We start from the raw sequence: 21,308 nt of genomic DNA on the forward strand, positions 1-21,308 counted from the left end.
AGGAAGGGAGGCAGAGGACACTGGTGGCTTGAGGGCTCGTCAATTTCTACTTTAAAATAACTTTGTCAGTGTTCCTTCCTGGTTTGTGACTCATGACATTCAATGGACTCTATTTGTACTTAGGTCATTGAAGGAAGAAGTTCTAATGCAAATGCAAATACTTTACAGGGAAGCATACTGGTTCATGAAACTTGGAGAATGATGAGGATATTAAGTTAATTGCTTGGATGAGAGGAATGGGCTTAGAGATGGAGATGCTCCATGCCCATGGGGAGCTGCCTGTATGGGCAGATTTCTCGTCTGGAGCCAGGTGCTCGTCATTCCAATGGTACTGGTACCTAGAAGTGGGAAAGGCACTTGATTGGAGCCATAACCCACAACGTTATAGGTTGTGATGTAATTTCTTCTGGCTAGTCCTATAACAGCCTATTACTGTCAATGAAAAGGAATGTTTGGGGTGAGTAGGGATGGGGTTACAGCAGTGTGTTTGGAGACCTTATATCTAATAAGACTTGCATCAAGATAACTTTTGTATGGGTAAAGTAATAATAACGTGGTTAATCTTAGGATATCACTTCAGATATTATTTTCTGAAAGGTCTACACCAGGTTTCAGAAGGATGACTGACAGCTAAGATCCGAACAAGAAAGCAAGAAGCAAAATGTGGCCACTTACTTCATGAGAGCTCAGGAGTTATAAAGGTTGTGGGACAGCACTGAGGAAGCATTAAGGTCCATGGGAAGAATTTTCACTACCAAAGACTGAGGAGGAAATACATGGATGTTATGGTTGGATGTGAGATGTCTCCTGAAAGCTCATGTGTGAGAAAGTGCAGGAAGGCTTAGAGGAGAAATGACTGGATTATGAGATCCCTAAAGGTTTATCAATCACCTGATGGGATTATTTGGTGATTGAAGGCTCCAAGGAATGGAGCCAGCCTTCTATGGCTTGAGCCCTCTGAAACTGTGAGCTCCTCTACAATTGTCCTGGTTGGGTCTTTTAGTCACAGCGGCAAAAAAGCTGACTAAAACAATAGGTCTTTACTGGTACAGTTAAACTACCTGAGGTATAGGAGCAGAGGTGGTGATGATTGCTAAGACAAGGGAACAGCCCCGTAATCACATGATTGTCTTTAGCACAGCTCTACCTGAGGGGACAGAAGTGCATTCCCCACTCAGCTGGAGATTAGGATCATGTGGGATCATAGTGTTTTTGTACAGGTGCTCCTTGGTTTAACGGGGAGGGGGGGGTTAAATCCCCAATAAAGCTAGTACAATTTGAAAATATCACAAATTGAAAATGCTTTGAATACACTTCATCCTATAGGATAGTGCCCTATAGGATGTCTCTCGTTTAGCTGTGTGCCACACTGGGAGATAAAGCTAACTGACACTGCCCAGATTCCTGAGAAAAGATCATATTGCACATCAGTGGCTCAGGAAAGGTCAAAATTTGAAATACTTTGCTAACTAAATCCATATTGTTTCCCGCTATTATAAAGTTGAAAACTCTTAAGTTGAACTATTATAAGTTGAACCATTGTTAGTTGAGACTGACTGTACTGCTGCCCAAAATCTTTTCCTTATTCTGGAGGCCATAGCCAGGCAAAGGAGGCAAAGGAGGCAGGGTGGGAGCATTATGGATCAATCATCCTCCTTTGCCAACCATTATGATACAACTAAGATGACATTGACACAGCAATCAAGTTCTGAGTTGTTTCTCAGCCCAATTAAATAAGAATTCCTATGAAATGGGAAGCAGATATACTACATACATACTTGTGATCATGTAATAGATGCTGGGTTACAAACAAGGAAGAATTAGGGGGAAAAAAGAAAATACAATAGTTTAATTCTCCTTTAACCTCATGTAATCAACATTTTAGAGTCATTCTCAGCCACTAATAATAGTCAATGCCCTATATTTACCTTTCTCAGTTTCTTTCTGTAAGTACCTGTCTGGCTAAGAATGTAGCTCAGTGATGAAGCACTTGCCAAGCAAGGGCTTGGATTCAAGTCTCAGAACTATAAAATTAAAAAGAAAGAAAGAAAAAAGCCTGTCAGAACATACCCCTAAATATCAGTTGAAACAAGAAGCCTGACTGAGTTTATTGATTTTTAGTTTTAACTCTATAGTTTGCATGTAAATTACCCTTTGAGTTACTAAGTATCTCATTGAATAAAAGAAAATACATTTATAATTAGCTCTGAGCTTCCAGTCTTTCTTTAAACATCATTCAGAAAATTTAAGTATAATTGGCAAGTGACTGGCATGGGCCTTGAGGGTATGAATAGGCTACTATTTTTGGATACCTTCTTACACAGAGATATTCACAATCTTTTTTACTGAAACCTGGCTTTGAACCCCCAACCTCTGACATAAGACTTGCTTGTATTGGTAAGAACTTCCCAAGTGCAATGTCATTTGCATATGCTCATAAGTAAACAGATTCTGAAAAGTTGGTTATGTACCTGTTCATATATGCTCTCAGTCATTCATTAAGTCTCTAATAACAGTATGAGCAATATTACGACAGGGTCTGTAAATTCACTGATCTTGAAACAACTAAGTGGATTCAGTTTGGGTAAGGAAAATCCATGTTAACATGGAAATACTCTGTTCCATGCACTGAGATAGACACTGCAGTCTGAAACAAGATGCAATCCATATCACCCGGGAATTACAGGCTAATTGCCTTGCTGAGGATGAAGAGCAGAGATCAGCAGAGTTGTTTGGATTAGCACCCAAAGCTCATCTTTTTTCTCTCCCCCACTGCTGCTTCTCTTAAAATGAACCCTTAGGCAGCGAGGTATGTTTGGCAGAAACCCAGACTTGAAATATAGTCTCCCTGAGAATTTCCAGTAGTCCCTGTCAAGGTCATTGATGAGGAATTTGGTAATTGTACTTGTTATTTCTTGCATAAGTGGCAGTTAGGCAAATTAATAGCATCTGTCTGGTGGCACCTAGATGCTTGTAATCTCGCTGCCACTCAAAGTCATCAGGGTGGGTTGGCTGAATTTTGTGCAGTTGGTGAATTCAAATGAGAGACTCTAGTGGCTGCTATTGCAGAACTTTCGCTGTCCAGTGTGAATGAAGCCTATCTTGGCCTCACAGTGTGTGCCCACTTAACAAGATGCGGGGAAGGGCATAGGCACGGCACCTTCGTTATCTCCACAGGTTCCTCCATTTATGACCAAAATGGACTTTAATGTCCAGGGATGACATCTGGAGGGGACAGTGCGTAAGGGTGATGCTACCAGTCTCCTTTTGCTTATTATATATCCTTCCACAGTCGTGGATAAGTGTTCCCGGTGGTTCCCTTTTATGTGCTTGTGTCTGTTATATTATTTACACCCAATGTGGAAGAATTCCTTGAAAGGGAATATGGGAGACTGAGGTTCTCCTCAATGAACAAACTTTATGCTGTGTGACAATTACAAGGAACTTAATTTCCCTCAGCCTTAAGTTCTCTAACAGTTGGATAAGAAAGATAAGCTCCTATACTCTTGCTGCATAGTGATGAGATTAATGAACCACTGATGTTGGGGAAGTAGCTCAGTGGCAGAGCACTGCTTAACCTGAGTGAGGACTGGCTACCATTCCTAGTAGGGAAAAAATGTCGGTGAACTACTTTGTTAGGTACCATATGCATGTTATTTAATAATAGTAGCAATCATATGTATGTCATTACAACTGTGCAGGCCTGTGCTCAAATTAGCATAATAAATGAGGTACAGCTGAAGAAAAGGAAACAGAACAAACTTCTGAGAAGTAGTGTAGGTAATATTGTTCTGAAGTGGATATATAAAGTACCTGCCCTGATTTTGCAATGTGTTCATGCGTTTAACCTCTTTAGTCCCGAGGCCTCCCTGGTGGGAGGTGGGGGGATGTGATATTATCTCACGACATAATTGTAAGATGTATCACAAATTCAGAAAATTTAAGAGTGCATAAGTGATGAGGCATCCCTTTAGTGGGAAGGTTGGTGAAAAAACCTTCCTCCATGATAAGTGAGGTGAAATAATAATTCAAAGAACATACCAAGTGACTGGACTGGAGGAGACCCTTGAAAAGGGTGTCTTGGCAATTATTTGTTTGTACAGAATTGATTGAATTTATATATGGAAGTGATAATGAGAATAAAGTAAAATAATTCCTGAAGTTTAATCAGAATCTCTGTACTTTGGTCTCATACCAGTGAATTTGGTGCAGAACTGGTGGTAGCTTTGTTTAGACTCAGTCTGCTCCCAAGCATCTAAGGCTTTGGAGGTGATTTTAAGCTCTCACTCCAGGAAGGTCTAGGGATAATGCATTGCAAATTTCGAGGTCTCAGTACTGTATGACCTTGTGTCTGCTTGGAGTTGAGTTTCTGAGACTATGACACTGCAAATGACATGACTTGAAGACAGGAAGACTTTGTGACTATGAGTCTGCAGTCATAAGACTGTGACATAGTCAGTCATAGAAAGATTAAGTTGCTTGCCCAATGTCACATAGTCAAGCCAGAACATGACCTCCTTTGACTGAGAATCTAGGATTTACTCTCCTTAGAGAGCACACCATATATAGGGGGTAAACTCAAATAAAGCATTCCTACATCATAAAACTCAACCTTTTAAGTTATACAATCAGAATCCAGAATGCTGAATGAGATACTCTCCCATTAGGTTGTAGAGAAATTCAAATTACCTGCATTCTGTTGGAAGCAATGAGAAATAACCAGAAACTAGCTCCCTTCCTTCACCCACACATATCAAAGAGTTTGAATATATACAAATTTAAAATGACACTCTACAGGGAAAAGTTCTTTCTAGGTGAGTAAGGCAAGAAAGATGTCATCATGCATGTGTTCATTGCTAAAGTTGGAAGCAGGACCTGTGGAAGATCAATCCTGCCTAACAAAATAATTCTTTCTTGAATAAGATAAAATAACCAAATCATTGACAAGCATGTGGGATGAATGTTGGACTTGAAACTCAAGGAATTTCTTTCCAAGAAGTCATTCTCTCTTTTTTTTTTCTTAAATACTTTTTTCAGTTGTAGTTAGACACAATAACTTTATTTTATTTATTTATTTTTATGTGGTGCTAAGGATTGAACCCAGTGCCTTGCACGTGCTAGGTGAGCGCTCTGCCACTGAGCCAAAACCCCAGCCCCCAAGTCATTATCTTTTTAAACAACAATTATGCTGCTTGAGTAGTAGCATAAGAGGAAGTAAGCTTCTTTCTTCTTTCTAAGCCACCTTTTATACATAGTGGTAATTATATCAATTGCCTAGTGTCAGAGCAAGTTGGCATTTTGTGGGTAGTAGAAATGTCAGAGATTGTTCAAGATACTCTAAGTCACAGGTGCTTTAAAAATACAAGGTCAAGAATGGAGTCTTTGAAAATGGGTTCCATTAAATAACACAAGATCCTGTTAATGAGTGTTCACTTTGGCATTTGAGAAAGGAAAAAAAAATCTTTTTCTTTTCTTGCTTTCTTTTTTTTTCCCTTGGGGGTTGATATTAATTGTACATGAAGAAGCAGATTTTATCTGTAATTTTTTTTTGTCCAAATTGGGAATTGAGTCCAATGGTACTTTACTACTGAACTACATTCCCATCCCTTTATTTAGTTATTTATTTTGAGTTAGTGTCTCAATTACTTATGGAGACTGGCCTCAAGCTTGAGGTCTTTCTGCCTCAGCCTCCTTTATAGGCATATACCACTACACCTGGTTTTATCTATAAATCCTTGAGGCTGAATACAGAGGATAATTACAATAAAGCAAGCACATTGGTATGTCCAGTCAATATCCTGTCCTAGTGATGAGGTAGGATTGAGATGATGAAAATATCCTGAGAATGATCAGTGGTCATGTTTGCCCAACAGTGTGAATGTGCCTAATGCACTGGAATGCACACTTTCAAATAGTTAAAATGGTAAATTTTTGTTATGTATATTTGACCCCATTTAAAAAAAATAGATGAGGTGTAAGAACTTTGGATCTGATCTGTAGAAAAAATAAATTCTAGTAATCTTCATCAAATGAAGGTTATGAGGCACACTGTTAGTGGATCAAGTAGTTACTATGCTGTGTGTTTTCACTTAAACTGCTCCACGAAATGTGAAGTTAAACTGCACATAAATCTGAGTTGTGATGTCTCCCTGCTGTAGCAATTAACAATGGGAGAGTTGAAGAGCAGGGGCTGTAGAAACCACATGAGATTTGGGAAAGGACAGCCTTGGAATTGAATCTCAGACCAATTACTAGTCAGTTGGGCGATTTGAAGATTTTTTTTCCCTTCCCCCTTTCACTTTGTAGATTTCAGTTATTTTTTTATCTGTAAAGTGGTGATAATGGTAATGGAAAGTGCTTAACAAAGTGATTGGTATCAAATAATGGTAACAATTGCTTTAATTCAAAGCTTTTCCTTTCAAGAGGAGATTGTATGGTGTCTCCCAGGTCATAGTGATTATGAACATTAGGAATGTATGTATTTCATTATATTATTAACTTTATAAATGTTTTAGGCTTTATGTCTTACAACTTGCTAGGATTGCTTTATTCATAAAATTTGGCTGCACATGAGAGTTGGGTGGAGGAATTTCTTAAAGAATAATGCATGATGTTTCTGAAAAAATACAACACATGATGCAACATTGTTACCCAAGTCAGATGAATATCAGAGACGTAGAGGATTTCTTTCCTGAAAGAATTGGTAAATGTTATGGTATGGATATGAGGTATCCCCCAAGTGCTTCTGTATTAATGCAGAAATATTCAGAGATAAAACGAGTAGATTACAAAAGCTGTCACCTAATCATCTCATCTTAATGGATTGATTGGGTAGTGAATGTAGGCAGGTAAGGCGTGGCTGGAGGAGGTGGGTCACTGGGGTCTGCTCTGACAAGGTGCACCTTCCCTGCAGCTCCTGCTCTCCCCTCACCCATAGCTCTGCTTCTGGGTGGCCATGAGCTGACAGCTTTCCTCCATTACAACTTTCCACCATGATCTTCTGCCTCATCTTGTGTCCAGAGTAATGGACTTGGGTATCTATGGACTAAACCTCTGAAACATGAGCTAAAATAAAATGTTCTTCTTCCAAGTTGTTCTTATCAATTTTTCTGGTCACAGTGATAAAATGCTGACTAACTGTGGTGTAACTTGGATTTCCGTTGATGTTTGCTAGTATTTTGGACCTCACTGGATCTCCTTTCTCCCCGCAGACGTTTGCAGGAAACATGAATGCTGACAGTGTAGTGCACCACAAGCTATTGCACTCAGTGAGGGCCCGCTTCATTCGCTTTGTGCCCCTGGAATGGAATCCAAATGGAAAGATTGGCATGAGGGTGGAGGTCTACGGATGCTCCTATAGTAAGTACCAGCAAACCAACTAACACTGCTGTGTGTTTGAGCGAAATTGTCCACAGAAAATCAGTGTGTCTACATTGACAATGACAATTACTTAATTTTAAGGTTACTTCCAGACTTTAATTACCTTATATTTGCATAATTGAAAATGTGTACTTCAAACCAGAAGTAGAAAAAATCTTCTGTGTAAGGCTGAAGGAACTTGGAGTCAATAATAGGATAAAAGATGAACAAAATGTTCAAAGTGAAGAGTGCTTGAGATTTGTCATTTGAAATCAAAGGTATAGGTAAGCTTGCTTTCCCCGAAAAAGTTTGGTGTGTTATCATGCAGGTCTTCTCTTGCCCCAGCATCAAGAGTAGGGAAGGAGATCTCCTTCACATGTTCAGAAGAGGTAGATAATTTCAACCTGGAGTAACTCATGGAATGCTTCTCTCCTGGAGTTAGTGGTATTCATCTATGGGTCCATGAGCTGGTTTGTACTGAAGTCAAAAGTCGAACTCCATCTTGCATATAAGGAAGGCTTTAAACATGGATAGAAATGGTGTTCACTTTAGAAGAATGAATTGCCCAGAGGAGGGTCCTCATTTTGATTGTAAAAGTGCCAGATATGTGACCTACTTGTACTACTTTCCATAAAAGAAGCACCTGGCCACAGCATCAGAATTATTTGAAATGCCCCAGAAAAACTCACTTCCCTGGTTCTGTCCTATACACACTAAATTGACTCACCTGGCAATGAGTGCTCAAAAAGCAAATGTCATCCAGGGACATTGACATAAGCCTGTAATTCTAGCAGCTCCGGTGACTGAGGCTGCAGGATTACAAGTTCAAGGCCAGCTTTGGCAACTTAGCAAGACCCTGTCTCAATATACAAAATTAAAAACACTTGGAAAGTAGCTTTTTGTTAGAGTACCCATGGGTACAATTCCTATTACCTCCCCTCCATACAATAGCAAATGTTAGTTCTTCAGTAAACTGTGGATATAAGGTGTGTCTACTGAAAGTAAATGTTCTTCACAGAGATTTGTTGGTGAAATTATTATATTTATCTTGAACAAGCACTTTCAGGAAGAATATGATACAGAACAGAAGCATCAACAAAGCATTAAACCTAGGAAGGACTCCCCACTCCTCCCCTAGCCTCTGGCATTTTAAATTCTATTTTTTTAAATTATAGATGAAGACAATATTTTATTTATTTATTTTTATGTGATGCTGAGGATCAGAACCAGTGATGCACACACGTGCTAGGCAAGCACTCTACCACTGAGTTGCAAGCCCAGCCCCTCCAGGTTCTTTTGATAACAAGTTGTTTCTCCTGGGCGGTTTTCTTTTCTTTTTAAAATACATATGTTTTTGTGTTTAAAAAAAGATCAGCCTAGAAAAAGCTCATTCATATTATTTTGCCAACCATCTGCTTTGTCCTAATAATCTTATTACTCTCTAACATGTCCTCATTCTTTATCTTTCTCCCTTGGGGCCATTTGTCCTCATTTTTCACACCATTGTTCATCCACACTGTATGCTCACACAGGATGAACAGCATCTCTAATAAAGTCATAGACTTTTGGATTGAAAGACATCTTCCAGCAGCACATTTAGATTTTTTTCTGGTGATAGATTCCAGTAAGAAGGTTATGGCAACAAAAGAGCTTCTGCTCAGTTAAAGACCCTATGTACATTTTTAGTAGTAGAGGTTCACAGATGTGCTAGAGCCCAGTTGTGGAGCAGGCTGATAACCCTGATGTTGGGTCCCACTCTCCATCTCTCCATGTCCAATCTATATCTAGATTGTCCTCTAAGGGGATGAATTGCCTTCAGGTACACATGACCAGCAATGCCATGTACCCACTTTAGGGTTTTATTAGACATAGCATGACTGCTCTGCTGTGCACCCAATACTGGCACCTTGTAATCTTCAACCACCAGCACATACCCTTGGCAGAGCAGGTGAAGAACACATACCTGAGTGTCTGTCTAAAACCAAGCCTTGGCATATCTTCTGGGTCCAATCCATCCTTTTCAGCATAATTTTATCTCTGTTTCCCTGGATTATTCATGTAAACATAAAACCTTGCTGTATACACTACCAATCAAATCAATAGTAATAAAAATCCTAGGACCCAATTTGAGAGCTACCTCTCCTTCTCTCCTCACCTCCTATGCTCAGAATGGTTTCTCTTTAAAACTTGGCTTTAGTTGCTCTCTCCACCTGCTTGTCTCATTCCAATAAGACAAGCTGGAACTCCTTCCAATCAATCTTTAGACATTTGAGTGTCAGTTGAATGTGTCAGCGTGGCCAGGTCACAGTTTAGTTATTCAACCAAACACCTTTGTAAATGTTGCTGTGATGTGGTTGATGTCTATAACCATTTGACTTTAAGAAGATGTTTCTAGATAATCTGGGTAGGCATGATTCAATCAGGTGAAAGTTTCCTGAAGCAGAATTGAGATTTCCCTGAGGAACAAGAAATTCCACCTGTGGACAGCATCTGCCACTCCTGAAAAGAGTTTCCAGCCTATCCTTCCCATGGCCTGCCCGGTGGAATTTGCATTTGTTTAGTTAGCCCTAGTATTACCTAAGCAACTCTTTGCAATAAATCCCATAATTTATGTGAGCATCCTATAGGTTGTGTTTCTCTTGATGAACCTTGACCAATGCAGAATACGTTAGAGATATGACTTAATTCAAGATCTTCTTGCTGCTTCTAAAAATATACTAGTATTTTAGTACCTCATAATCTTTCCACTTTCTGTTCCCTAGGCACATACCACTGACTGTCACACAGCCAAATCCAATAGACACTTAACTTTTCTTACCTCATTCAATCTGTCCCAGTATTTGGTTCAAATAGGTATTTCCGTTTTTAATAAAAAAAAAAAATTTAGACTTTTCTTCCTTGTCACTTGCTATCCCTATTTCATTTCAGGGCTTAGTCTCAGGCCTTCTTTTTCTTTCTTTTTTTTCTTTTTCGTCTACACCCCATGGCTAGCTGAATTTATCGTTTCTTAAATTTAAACACCATCTGCATGCTAGTCCTCTTCACATCTGTATCCTGTACATATGACCTCCGGAATTAATATATGCAATTGCCTACTTGATATCTCCACTTGAAACTATAATCAATGTCTCATATTTAGTATAGTAAAAATGTAACTCTGGATTACTAATAGCCTCAGGACCCGCTTCTTCACATCCCTCTATCACAGTAAATGGAACCATTAGACCCTGTTCCTTTAGAAAAACCCTGGGTAGCCCCCTTGCTTCCTCCTTTCCCATAATTTCTAGTCTTACCACCTTGTCTATAGATCACAGCAGCTCTGATAGTTGCTTTTTACAAAACATGTTCTAAGCCCGTGTACTTCCAGAAGGCTCTCTTCTGTATTCACCTGAAGGATCTCATTGGTTTCCTACCTGTGGTTTTCCACCTCAATCTCTCAAACCCATTTTTGCATAATCAATATTAGTGATCTTTATAATAAGAAGTAAAATGATGCCATACCATTGCCTGATGCACTTAAAAAACTGAGCCTTCTTACTAGCAAGTAAAATTCCCATGGAATTTTCCTCTCCTACCTCTTTAGCTTTCTTTTACTGATTTCTGGCCATGTGGATCTATTTGCTGCTTCTAAAATATACTAGTATTTTACTATCTCAGGATATTTTCTGTTCGCTAGGGACAGAGCATAATTCTAATGTCACTTCCTCCAAGAAGTTCACCCTGGCTTTCCCTCTAATATCACCTGCCCTACTTCCTGGATAACTTTCAATTTAATCATGGTTCTATGATGTGACTATTTACTTTATAGTACCACAATTAGGAACCTCACTAGTCTTTCCTTGGTTGTCTGTTGTGTGTCTCCCCAAGTCCTTGCTCTAGAACATAAGTCAGGTACCATGATATAAAGCAGCTTGTCTATTGATTGCCAGTACTTAATAGGCACAAATATTTAATAAACATCTTTTGAATGGATAGGTGCATATATCAGTCTGTCCGCATTCTCTCCACTTAGGTAACCAGGTTCTTGTTGTTAGTAAGCCCACTTTATTTTCTAAGGAATTAATTTTATTTCTATAGACTTTTAAATCTTTTTCTTGAAATCTATGAATATGTTGCTAAAGATCGATAGGGTTTATAGCTCTATGATTTCTTAAGTCATAAACTTTTATCATTTTGGAAAAAAATCAGCATTTTCATTAATTTATTTGTTCACTTGCTCATTTCTTCACTGAGTTGTATTTATTTTTTTAGCATTTGATATATAAGCATTATGCAAGGCTCTAGAGAAATGAAGAATAGACCCATTATTTTGTTTTTACAAGAACTTTTTGTACGCACATTTGATGATTGGATGTTATCAATTAATTGTATAATTGTTTGTCTGATGTCTACCTCCCCTGACTTGACCCTAAATTTCACTAAGGCAGTAACTGTGCCTTCCAGGCATCCCAGAGCCCTCCTGGTGTTGAGTAGGTGGAATACTTGCAGTAAGGATTGGCAGAATGATTGGCATTGCTCAGAGTGTAGTATTGGGTAACAAGCATGTGAATAAATCCATGTAATAATGGATGATTTGGGCTTTGTAGAAGTTTATAAAGAGGGCAAGGGAGGTAAGGAGGAGAAAATAAGGATTACTGTTGAAATTAGAATGAGTCAGACAACATCATTTCCATTAGCAGAGTCTCAAAATTCAAAGAGTCACTTCCCTGGCATTATAGAGCCCCAGCAGCAGGAGAGTTGGCAGGGAGGAGGCAGGACAACCACATGGCTTTGTTATGCTCAGTGCACAAGAGGCAGTGGGAGAGAAAGAGAAATAGAGATACTTGCCTCTCTCTGTGATTGCATTTCCCACCTTGTCTGCACTTTCAATGGCTTAAATAGAATTCACCTGGTCTGTAGGAGTAGGGTCATAGATACCCAGCAACAGCCCTTACTCTTTTCCACCTCTCCTGGGCATCCACTTCTCCCTAAGAATTTCTACCCTTTCCAGTTTGGAAAGCATCCCACTTTATTGGGAAAGTCAGTCCACTGGGAAGTAAGGAGTTTAATTGCCTTCAGTCATCTGCAGAGTCTGTCCCACATGGAGACCTGCATTTTGTTTTGTGGTACTTTGTTTGTTTCACTCTCTTCAAACCTGCCTTAAACATCCCATGGCTGTGGGCTTGTTGGCAATCCCCAGTCACTCAATCCTGGTTATTCCACTTGCCACGTGCCATAGCTACCCATCCCTATCTGGATTTGTCCTTCATCTTTTCTCTCTTGCACTTCAGTAGCCATTCTGCTAGTCCCTCTGTTTTCTAGATCCTTCTACAAGGAGCAGAGGCTCAACACCTCAGGGCCTCAAGGCCTATGAAAGAGGCCATATTTCTCAATATCTTTCATACTCCACCCTCTTTCCTTTCCTGAAAATCCCATACTCAGTTTTCATCCCGTGCTCATGATGCTGAGCTTCTTTCCCAATTTCATGTTATCTTTCCGCCTCTGCCTTGTTTGCAATATCATCCTTCACCTTACCCAGGAAGGCTCCTGGTTACCATTCACCACTCAGGTCAAATATCACTTATGTTTAAGTTCCCTAACTCCTGGATCTGGTTATGGACCCCATTTCCATGAGTTGGGCCATGATCTAGGTCTGATCTTGTGATATGAGCCTTACCTGGTACTTCTGCCTGCTCATTAATCTGGGCTGGTCTCTATAGATATTACATGGCCCATATCAAAATATCATATGGTATTTCACAAATATGTACAAAGTTTATGCTTATATGTATCAGGTAAATATAAATAAATAAAAAGTAAATTTTAAAATGTACTGCGATCATGTCCTACCTCTTTATTCTCTGGGAACAAACTAGGGTTTGACACCTGCTATGTATTCTGTGAACATTTACTAAGTAGTTAGTTATTTTGGGACCTAGGATCAGCCATTTTTACTAAAAAATTTTTTAAAAATCTTTCTCATGGGCATCCTCCCATCTCATATGCATGTGTATATAAGCATATTTTATAGGTGCTAAAATATGTTGGTCACAATGTTCCTTATACATGGATTTCTTGAAGTATCTCATTCTGTTTTTGACATAAATGATTAAATTTATTTATAAATTCAATTCCCAACTTGAGGTTGTTGGGAACTCATAAGTGTATGCTGAAAGAGCTTATTTTAAAATCATTACTGATAGATGTAGACATCTGTTTTCCTTAAGAATTCATGCTTTAAAGTTCTTTGTCTTTGATGAGATTATCCCATCTCAAGAATGCCAGAATGACTTGCTCAACTTTAATGAGGTTTCTCTTTCATGTCACCAGGGCCATTGTTTTAAGAGGTCACAATGAAGTCCAGAGCAACAGATTCCTTTTGTGTATTCAAACACGACCTTGATCAGCTGGTCTCTTCTTAAAAACATGAGACTTCAGTGACAACTGAATATTTCATTCTATATTTCAAAAAGCTACAGAAAAGGCTTTTCAATGTTTTCTCTATAAAGAAATGAAAATCTGCGATAGACATGGTTACCTTAATTGAAACATTACAGGATCTATATGAAAATATTGTATGGCATTTCATTAATATGTACAAAGTTTGTTTTTATGTATCAGTTAAATATAAATATATAAAAAGTAAATTTTAAAAACTGATGAGACTTCTAGCCAACCATTACTTGAAGCTCTCTTCCCTCATATGTAGATGGCAATGGTGATGATTTTAAGACTTCTATGATAATTTGAGTTGTTATATATCAAGCACTTAGCAGAGTATCCAACATAGTTCATGTTGGAAGATATTTGTACAAATGTCAGCACACACTCCTAGAAGAAATCCTCTATTGCCACTATTTGTTGCCATTTTGGGAAACATTAACCATAGCCCCCAGCAAACAAGGACCCACTCTGAGACTTACATCAATGTCTTTGCTTTTATTTTTACTTGGTTTGTCCTAGGCTCTGAGTTTGCAGCTTCCTGCCAAATCTAGGTTCTGGTCTTGCCTAAGAATGGAAAAGAATGATATTTCCCACTACATTCCACATGACCAAAAATTGTTTTCTCCCATGAAGGTTACTAAGGCTGAATAATAACATGTAGAAAATAATTCAAAGGAAGTGATTTTTAGCATCCTGACAGTAGTTATTCTGAGTAAGTTACAACCTTTCATTGCTGAATTTCAAGTCCATTTTGGCTATTAGACATCTTCCATGTGTGGATATCTGATGACCAGGCTCACTATTTTCTCAAAAGAAATATTGAAGACTTACTTTATCACAGTGATGATCTTTAATCATCACTTATGTTTACAGACTGATTGTCAAACTTGCTCATCCTGATGAACCAGATTAAAAAAAAAATAAAAAAGGACATACTTTCTACTAAATTGTGAGTTGGGAAATGAAAGTTTTACACTAAAAATAAAGATGTCAGTATACTATTGTGTGAGCAAATACATCTCATGTAGACACTACAAGAGAAGATACGGGGAAATGAGGAGAACTATACCGAGAAGACATTAACAAAACACTTCCTGGGGGAGAGAGCCAATATTTTCCCAACTGTTGGCAACTTCTCCTTCATTAAATTAGCCAATTATTAAAAATGCTGCCATCATGATCAACATTCCCTCATATTTTGCATGACATTTTGTAACACACATCCCATACCTCATAGCACTCTGCCAAGGTATTAATTCCAATTTTTATATATTTTAGAAAAGAAAACTAAAATTTACAAAGATCAAATGGCTTTTAGAAAAGTTAAGCAACTTGCATCCTAAGCCAAATACTTCTTCTGAGCTCTAAAAATTACATATCCATTTGCCTGATTGATATCTGTTTGATTACATCATCAATAGCTCAAATTTAATAAGTGCCATTAAAAACCCAGTTGACTTGGACAGATAGTAACATTTTGTCTTTTTTATATCCCCCGCCCCACCCCCACCCCCAATCCCTCATTTCTATAAACTGGGAGTCTTTCTTGAAAGCTTTTCTTGCTCTCATTTCCTACAGCAAATCTATCAGCAAATTTTATCAGTGTTACCACCCCAATCATCACAAATTTGTCCCTTTCTTCATCTTCACAGTCACTAGCCTAGTGCAGTTCTGTCATCTATCTACTCAATTTTCACTTAGCGATGCCCTTTCAATCATTCCCTCTTTCAGTCTGTTATCCTGCTACAGCCAAAAGGATCATCATAAAACACTGAGTTGAGCTCCTACCTACTAAAAACCTTTCAATGACTTCTGACCACACTTAGGAAAAATCCAAAGTTCCATGCATGAAGCCTGGGTCCTGCAGGTATCTAACTACTTCACAGGCCTCACCACCCAGCAGTGCCTGCTCTCATCTGGACTCTAGCCCTACTGGCCATCTGCTCTGCTCTCTTATGTCAAGTGCTCTCCTGTCTCAGATCCCCGCCTAGACTTCTCCCTCTGCCTGGAATGTGCCCTCTCCTTTCCTTGACTCATTGCTTAATTAACCTCAGTTTTAATATCAGTTTCTCAGGAAGATGTCAATTGATTTAAATTTAAATCAGATTACTCTTTGTTTTTCATAGTTTTTCTACCTTAAAACATTACTATTCTTTTCACAGCATTGATCACCCAATGTATATGACCTAATTATATTTATCCTTTATCTATCTAGATGACCTAACTACATCTATTATCTTCCTGTTTATCCATCCATCTATCATCTCTTTTAAATAGCTATTTATATGTATATTTTGTTGTGAATTATCTGTATCATCTACCAAGTAATGAACTCCAGTAAGGCCAAGTACCAGCATTCAGCACAGATTAAGAGTAATTTCTATCAATAGTAAATGATTTTTTTGAATAATCAATTTCCTCAATATTCATACTACTTGTAGGCTCCCTCTGAGCCAGGGGCTTAACCAGTGCTCTATTTTTCTTATGTTCTTGGGCTTTTTTCCATGCCCTTTTATGCTTAAGCATTAGTATCTGAAAGTATCACAAGACATGGGAAAATTTTGTTGGTGGAAATAAACCACAATCAGTCTTTTCATACACAGATTACTATTATTTTATTCACAAAATCAAAGCAGCCTACAATTTTTGAGTTTATGCAGCTAAGATGCTTTATAGGGATAAAGTTATTTCCAGAACCAACAACTCCCGGGATCACATATCTCCACTCCTACATCCCTTATCTGACTTCTCAGACTTAATTTTGCATAGGAATCATCTGAGAATTTATCTTTAAAAATACCTACTCTATCTGCTCTGACCAGATCATAATCTCTGGGTAGGACCTCCGGCACATTTTTGTTGGTGCTAGGTAGTTAGAATGAGGAGTCAGAACTTGAAACTATTGTCTCAAACTTACTTTTTTAACTGTGATAGTCAGGTAATTCTTAGCCTGAACTATCATTTTAATATCTCTGGTTGCTAATCATTAGAATTTTCAGTGAAATCTGAACTTTAAATGCGTGGTAATGAAATGATAAATGCATGGGCCCTGGACTCAAACTACCAGAGATAGCAACTTGGTTTTAGGACCTACTAGCTATGTAATCTTAGGATATCGTAGGTCTTCTGTGAAACTCAAATTCCTTTACTCATAAAAAAGAGGTAATAATAGTGTTTGTTTCATGCATCTAATTGCTTGAAATAGTGCCTGGCATATGATAAAGCACTCAAAAATTATTTCTGCCTTAGTTATTTAGGCTAAACTTCCCTTCATTTTGCTGCCTCCTTATTCAGGATCACATCTCCCCTGTACTTCCAAGAAAGGAGGTCAGCTTTCTTACGCACCTGGTCCTGAAGGGTTTCAACACCTTCAATCCAGCCATCTGGAGACTGCAGGCTACATTAAGTTTTCTCTGGGGTCTTCTGTTTGAATTTCTTTATGTACAGGAAGCTAATTAATTTTAAAAATCATTATGAATTTTGATAAGTAGAATGATCTGTCAGGCTTCCCAGTCTCATTAAGAACTACAACCATCATTTTATTCCTCAGGTTGCTTCCTTTCTATATAATACCTTTCTCCTATTTGGTTAATTACTGCCAAGTAACATCATCCAAAATTTATCACTCTCACAGCTGAAGTCATACTTTCTTTCCTCAAATAAATTTCCCTGTCGTCTCTGCTTCTGCTGACCTCCTCATTGTTGTTCTTATCATTTGCTTTCATTTGTCACACCTGGTAGAAGCCAACAAGTTGTAAATTTCATCACTGATGGGCTAAGGCCCAAATGGCCCTATCCCAGGGAACCTCGGAAATTCCAGCTTACAGCTGTGCCTGCCCTAGACCTGGTCTGGGGCTTGCAGGTTCATGGAAGCTCTGAATCCCACCTTCAGAATCCCAGTGTTTTTGATCTGAAAACACCTCCAAGATAATCCATTACTATTTTTGTCACTCTAGAGATGAGAAAACTAAAATCCAGAAACATCTTAAAATTAGGTCGTCAGTGAATGGAGTCCGCTTTTAATCCACGAGTGAAAAATATATTCCATGATAATAATCTGCCTATCTATATGCAACATAAACACAGTAAACAAAAATGACTGTGATCTTCTATCCTAAATGAATGACTTCTTCATAACATTTCTAATTGAGGTTCTTAAAGCTCCATCAAACACTCATTAACATTCCTCACTTAGCCCCTGTCTGCTGGGCTGTGGGGATATAGAAATGAATAAGATCATTTCTGCCCTTTAGGAATTCTGATTTTCAGAAGCCATAAGAGTCAAATAAATACTCACAGATGAGGAGTCTGAGCAAAACACCTTTGGTAGGTGACTATATTGTAGGGAGGACAGGGAGCAATTTTTCTTGAAGAATTAATGCTCTGTGTCCCAGTGTGTGATTTGACTGACCATATCTCTGATTGCCAGGACTCATATGCTCATGGTGGCAACATTAATGAAAACCTTAAAAGTGGAAATGACCTAACAGATCAACCTCTTCCTGCAACAGTGGTTTTCCACATGCATGTCAAGGCCTTGCCTCTGACAGTTTGTTTCACACTTAACTCACTACTGAAGTAGTCACTGCAGTGATTTTTCATCACTCCATGTTGTCCTCTAGCTCTAAGTTCCTTAGATTGTGCCCAGGTTGAGTCGTGGACAAAGAGTACTTGATTTCCCCCACTCATAACAATCTTTCTATAGAAAAAGTACCAACCAGTGTTAAACAGAAAAATAGCCACTCTCATTTCTAATTTTTCACTGAATAAGTACTCTTCCAGGGAGCAGCTAGCTGTGTGTAGCATCTGAAGACCCCTAAATGTTGAAGTAACCAAGGGAAGTATCTGATAATCTACCTACGCTATTGTCACAAGGGTTGGCTGCCTGCCATCAGCCTTTGCCTTCATCATTCCTTTTCTTCTGTGAAAGTGTGAATAAGATCTCTACAACATTATTCCCTTAATGAGCTCATTAGTTATCACATCTACCTCTTAATGGGGGTGACCAGTGACTTCTCACTTAACTGCCCACCCTGCACCTGTCACTCGAGGTGACCATAGTTTTCCAGATTTTCTGCACTAAGTGCATCTTCATGGTTGCTTTTCCTGTTTAGCTATTTATACCTCCCTTTTCACTCCACAAGGCACTGTTTAGGAAATGGGTTGTAGGGACCATAATAACACTTCCCTTTATTATATTCTACTCCGCCACGGGGATGCATATATGTTGATGTTCATATGCATGATTCCCTAGACGACATGGCCGATGTCTTTCTGATCTTGGCATCTGAGAGCATAGTGACCAAAATGAATACAGGATGTGCCTTATACCACCAACAGACTCCAAGTATGAATGAATGAAAAACTGAATACATTATGAATGTAGTGAAAAGTTCAAATAAATTACACATTTTAAGAATGCTCACAGATATCTATGCATTTAAAAGAAACCTAACTTTGTAAGAAGATGAGTCTGGCAGCAGAAATAAAAAGTACATCTGCTGGGGCTGGGATTGTGGCTCAGAGGTAGAGCACTCACCTAGCATGTGCAAGGTGCTGGGTTCAATCCTCAGCTCCATATAAGATAAATAAATAAAGATATCCCGTCCAACTCCAACTAAAAAAATATTTTTAAAAATTATTAATAAAAAGTGCATCTGCTAAGGTGAGGATTAAGATTTTTAAAATTTAATCTTTGATTTTTTTTTCTGTTGTCTTCTTGAGGCCCATTCTGTTTTTCACCTGCCATTATGCACAGAAATGTCAGAAAATTTGTGAGAACGACTATTCTTAGAAGTGGTTACAGTTGACTTGGAAACTTATATCCTGTTTATAGTTCATCTGAGGTTATCATAGTTTCTGACAAGACCTGGAAAAATCACAGAATTGGTAGGGGAATGTGTGCAAATTTGAGCTGACTGTTGTGGTTTGTGGATTGCTAGCCAAAGCCCTTGAGCCTTGGGTGGAAGCCTATGGTCTGAATAATAATCATTTTTTCTTATATAATGTATCATGAGAAAAGCTTCAAAATGTAATTGTATTGAAAATCCTGTTTACTGGGAACAACCAAACAGTCCGAGTGGGACTAATTGTCTCAGAGAGAATCGATAGTTTCTCCTGTCAACTTGGAGCTTGGGTTTCCAGCAGATGAGAAAACAGGCCCTCTTTCTCTCAGGCCCACACAGGAGTCTTCTCAGCTCACTGGGGGATTTGAGCTTGGAATATTTTCTTTAGTACAGACTTTTTTTTTTTTTTTTTTTTTTTTAGCTAGTTTGATGACAAGCTACCAACATCCATCAAATATGCCAGAATTTGCCTCCAGAACTCTGTCTTTCCCAGAAAACAAGCCGTGACAGCTGGGTCAGCAATTATAGGCCCAGTGGGAAATCTGGCCAGCGCTGACATTTCTCCATTCTGCTGGGAGGGTGGCAAGAGTGCGCTGGATTTATCTTGACCTAAATGGAGCGGCCATTGAGATGCAGGAACTGCCCTTATCCTGGGGACTGCTGGACCCACAATTGACCTATTCTTCATATTCTAGAGAAATCTGCCAATGCATCATCACCTTAATAAACCACCAATTGAGTAGAATTGAGTTCACAATGATGAGATCTTAAAAATCAATTTTCAGAAAGAGGGAGAGACTGTCTACTCCAGGAAATAAATATCAAACAGCTGTGCTCTGGGTCACTGGCACTGTAGATGAAATAAAGAATTCTGAAGAATAGTCATCATGTATTAATGGCAGGGGAAAAAAAAAAACTTCCATAGGCCCAAATTAGGATTTCATTACCTGGACTACAAACAACAGAGCTAGATAATTCCACAGAGAAAGGGGAGGATATAAAGCCAGGATTAGAACCGTGGCTAACTGTGCAAGTAAGCAGATGAGTTTACCAAGAAACAACTCTTTACAAAAATTAAAACTGACCATTCAGTGTCCCTACTTTAAATGCTTCACGAACATTTTATTAACTTCAGTGTCACATTAAAACCCATATGGTTTTATTTTGTTACAGTGGATTGAACCCAGAGCCTCATGCATGCTAGACAAAGGCTGCACCACTGAGCTACACTACCAGTCCTGATTTTACTTTTAATAACATTCCTGACTTTGTGGGTTCCTCACAGCCTCTGACATTCTTAGGCTTCAGTATAGAAGTTCTCAGACCTTCATGAATGTCAGAATAACCATTGGCCTGTTATGAGTTCCCATGTCCTATACTTATTTTTTATTCTATTATGTTTTAATACATCATAATCATAAGTAATAGTGAGGTTTACTGTGACATTTTTGTACATTCATATAACATAATTTTCTCCATTTTATTCCCCACCACCTCCCCTTTTTCTCCTTTTCTCCTTCTCCCTGGGCTACTTCCTCTTTTCTATTGTTCTCCCTAGTATTTATTATTTTTTATTTGGTGCATTATAATTATACATAAAAGAGCAATTCATTGTGATATCTTCATATAATACCTCCCAACACTTGGTTGATTTCATTACCCGATTCCTCCTTGTTTACT

The 21,308-nt window shown here is 38.5% G+C and overlaps 1 protein-coding gene across 2 annotated transcripts in view; it reads left to right on the top strand.

Annotated features, from left to right (window-relative positions):
• Positions 1-21,308, top strand: part of Cntnap5 (contactin associated protein family member 5) — a 790,097-nt gene that overhangs the window by 328,527 nt on the left and 440,262 nt on the right. For both annotated transcript variants that reach the window (XM_021721849.3, XM_078017259.1), the window contains exon 4: positions 7,212-7,359. In XM_021721849.3, the coding sequence (XP_021577524.2) occupies positions 7,212-7,359 (148 nt within the window). The remainder of the gene's footprint in view (positions 1-7,211; positions 7,360-21,308) is intronic.

The sequence above is a fragment of the Ictidomys tridecemlineatus genome, chromosome 7 (assembly GCF_052094955.1).
Source record: "Ictidomys tridecemlineatus isolate mIctTri1 chromosome 7, mIctTri1.hap1, whole genome shotgun sequence".
NCBI classification, from domain to species: Eukaryota; Metazoa; Chordata; class Mammalia; order Rodentia; family Sciuridae; genus Ictidomys; species Ictidomys tridecemlineatus.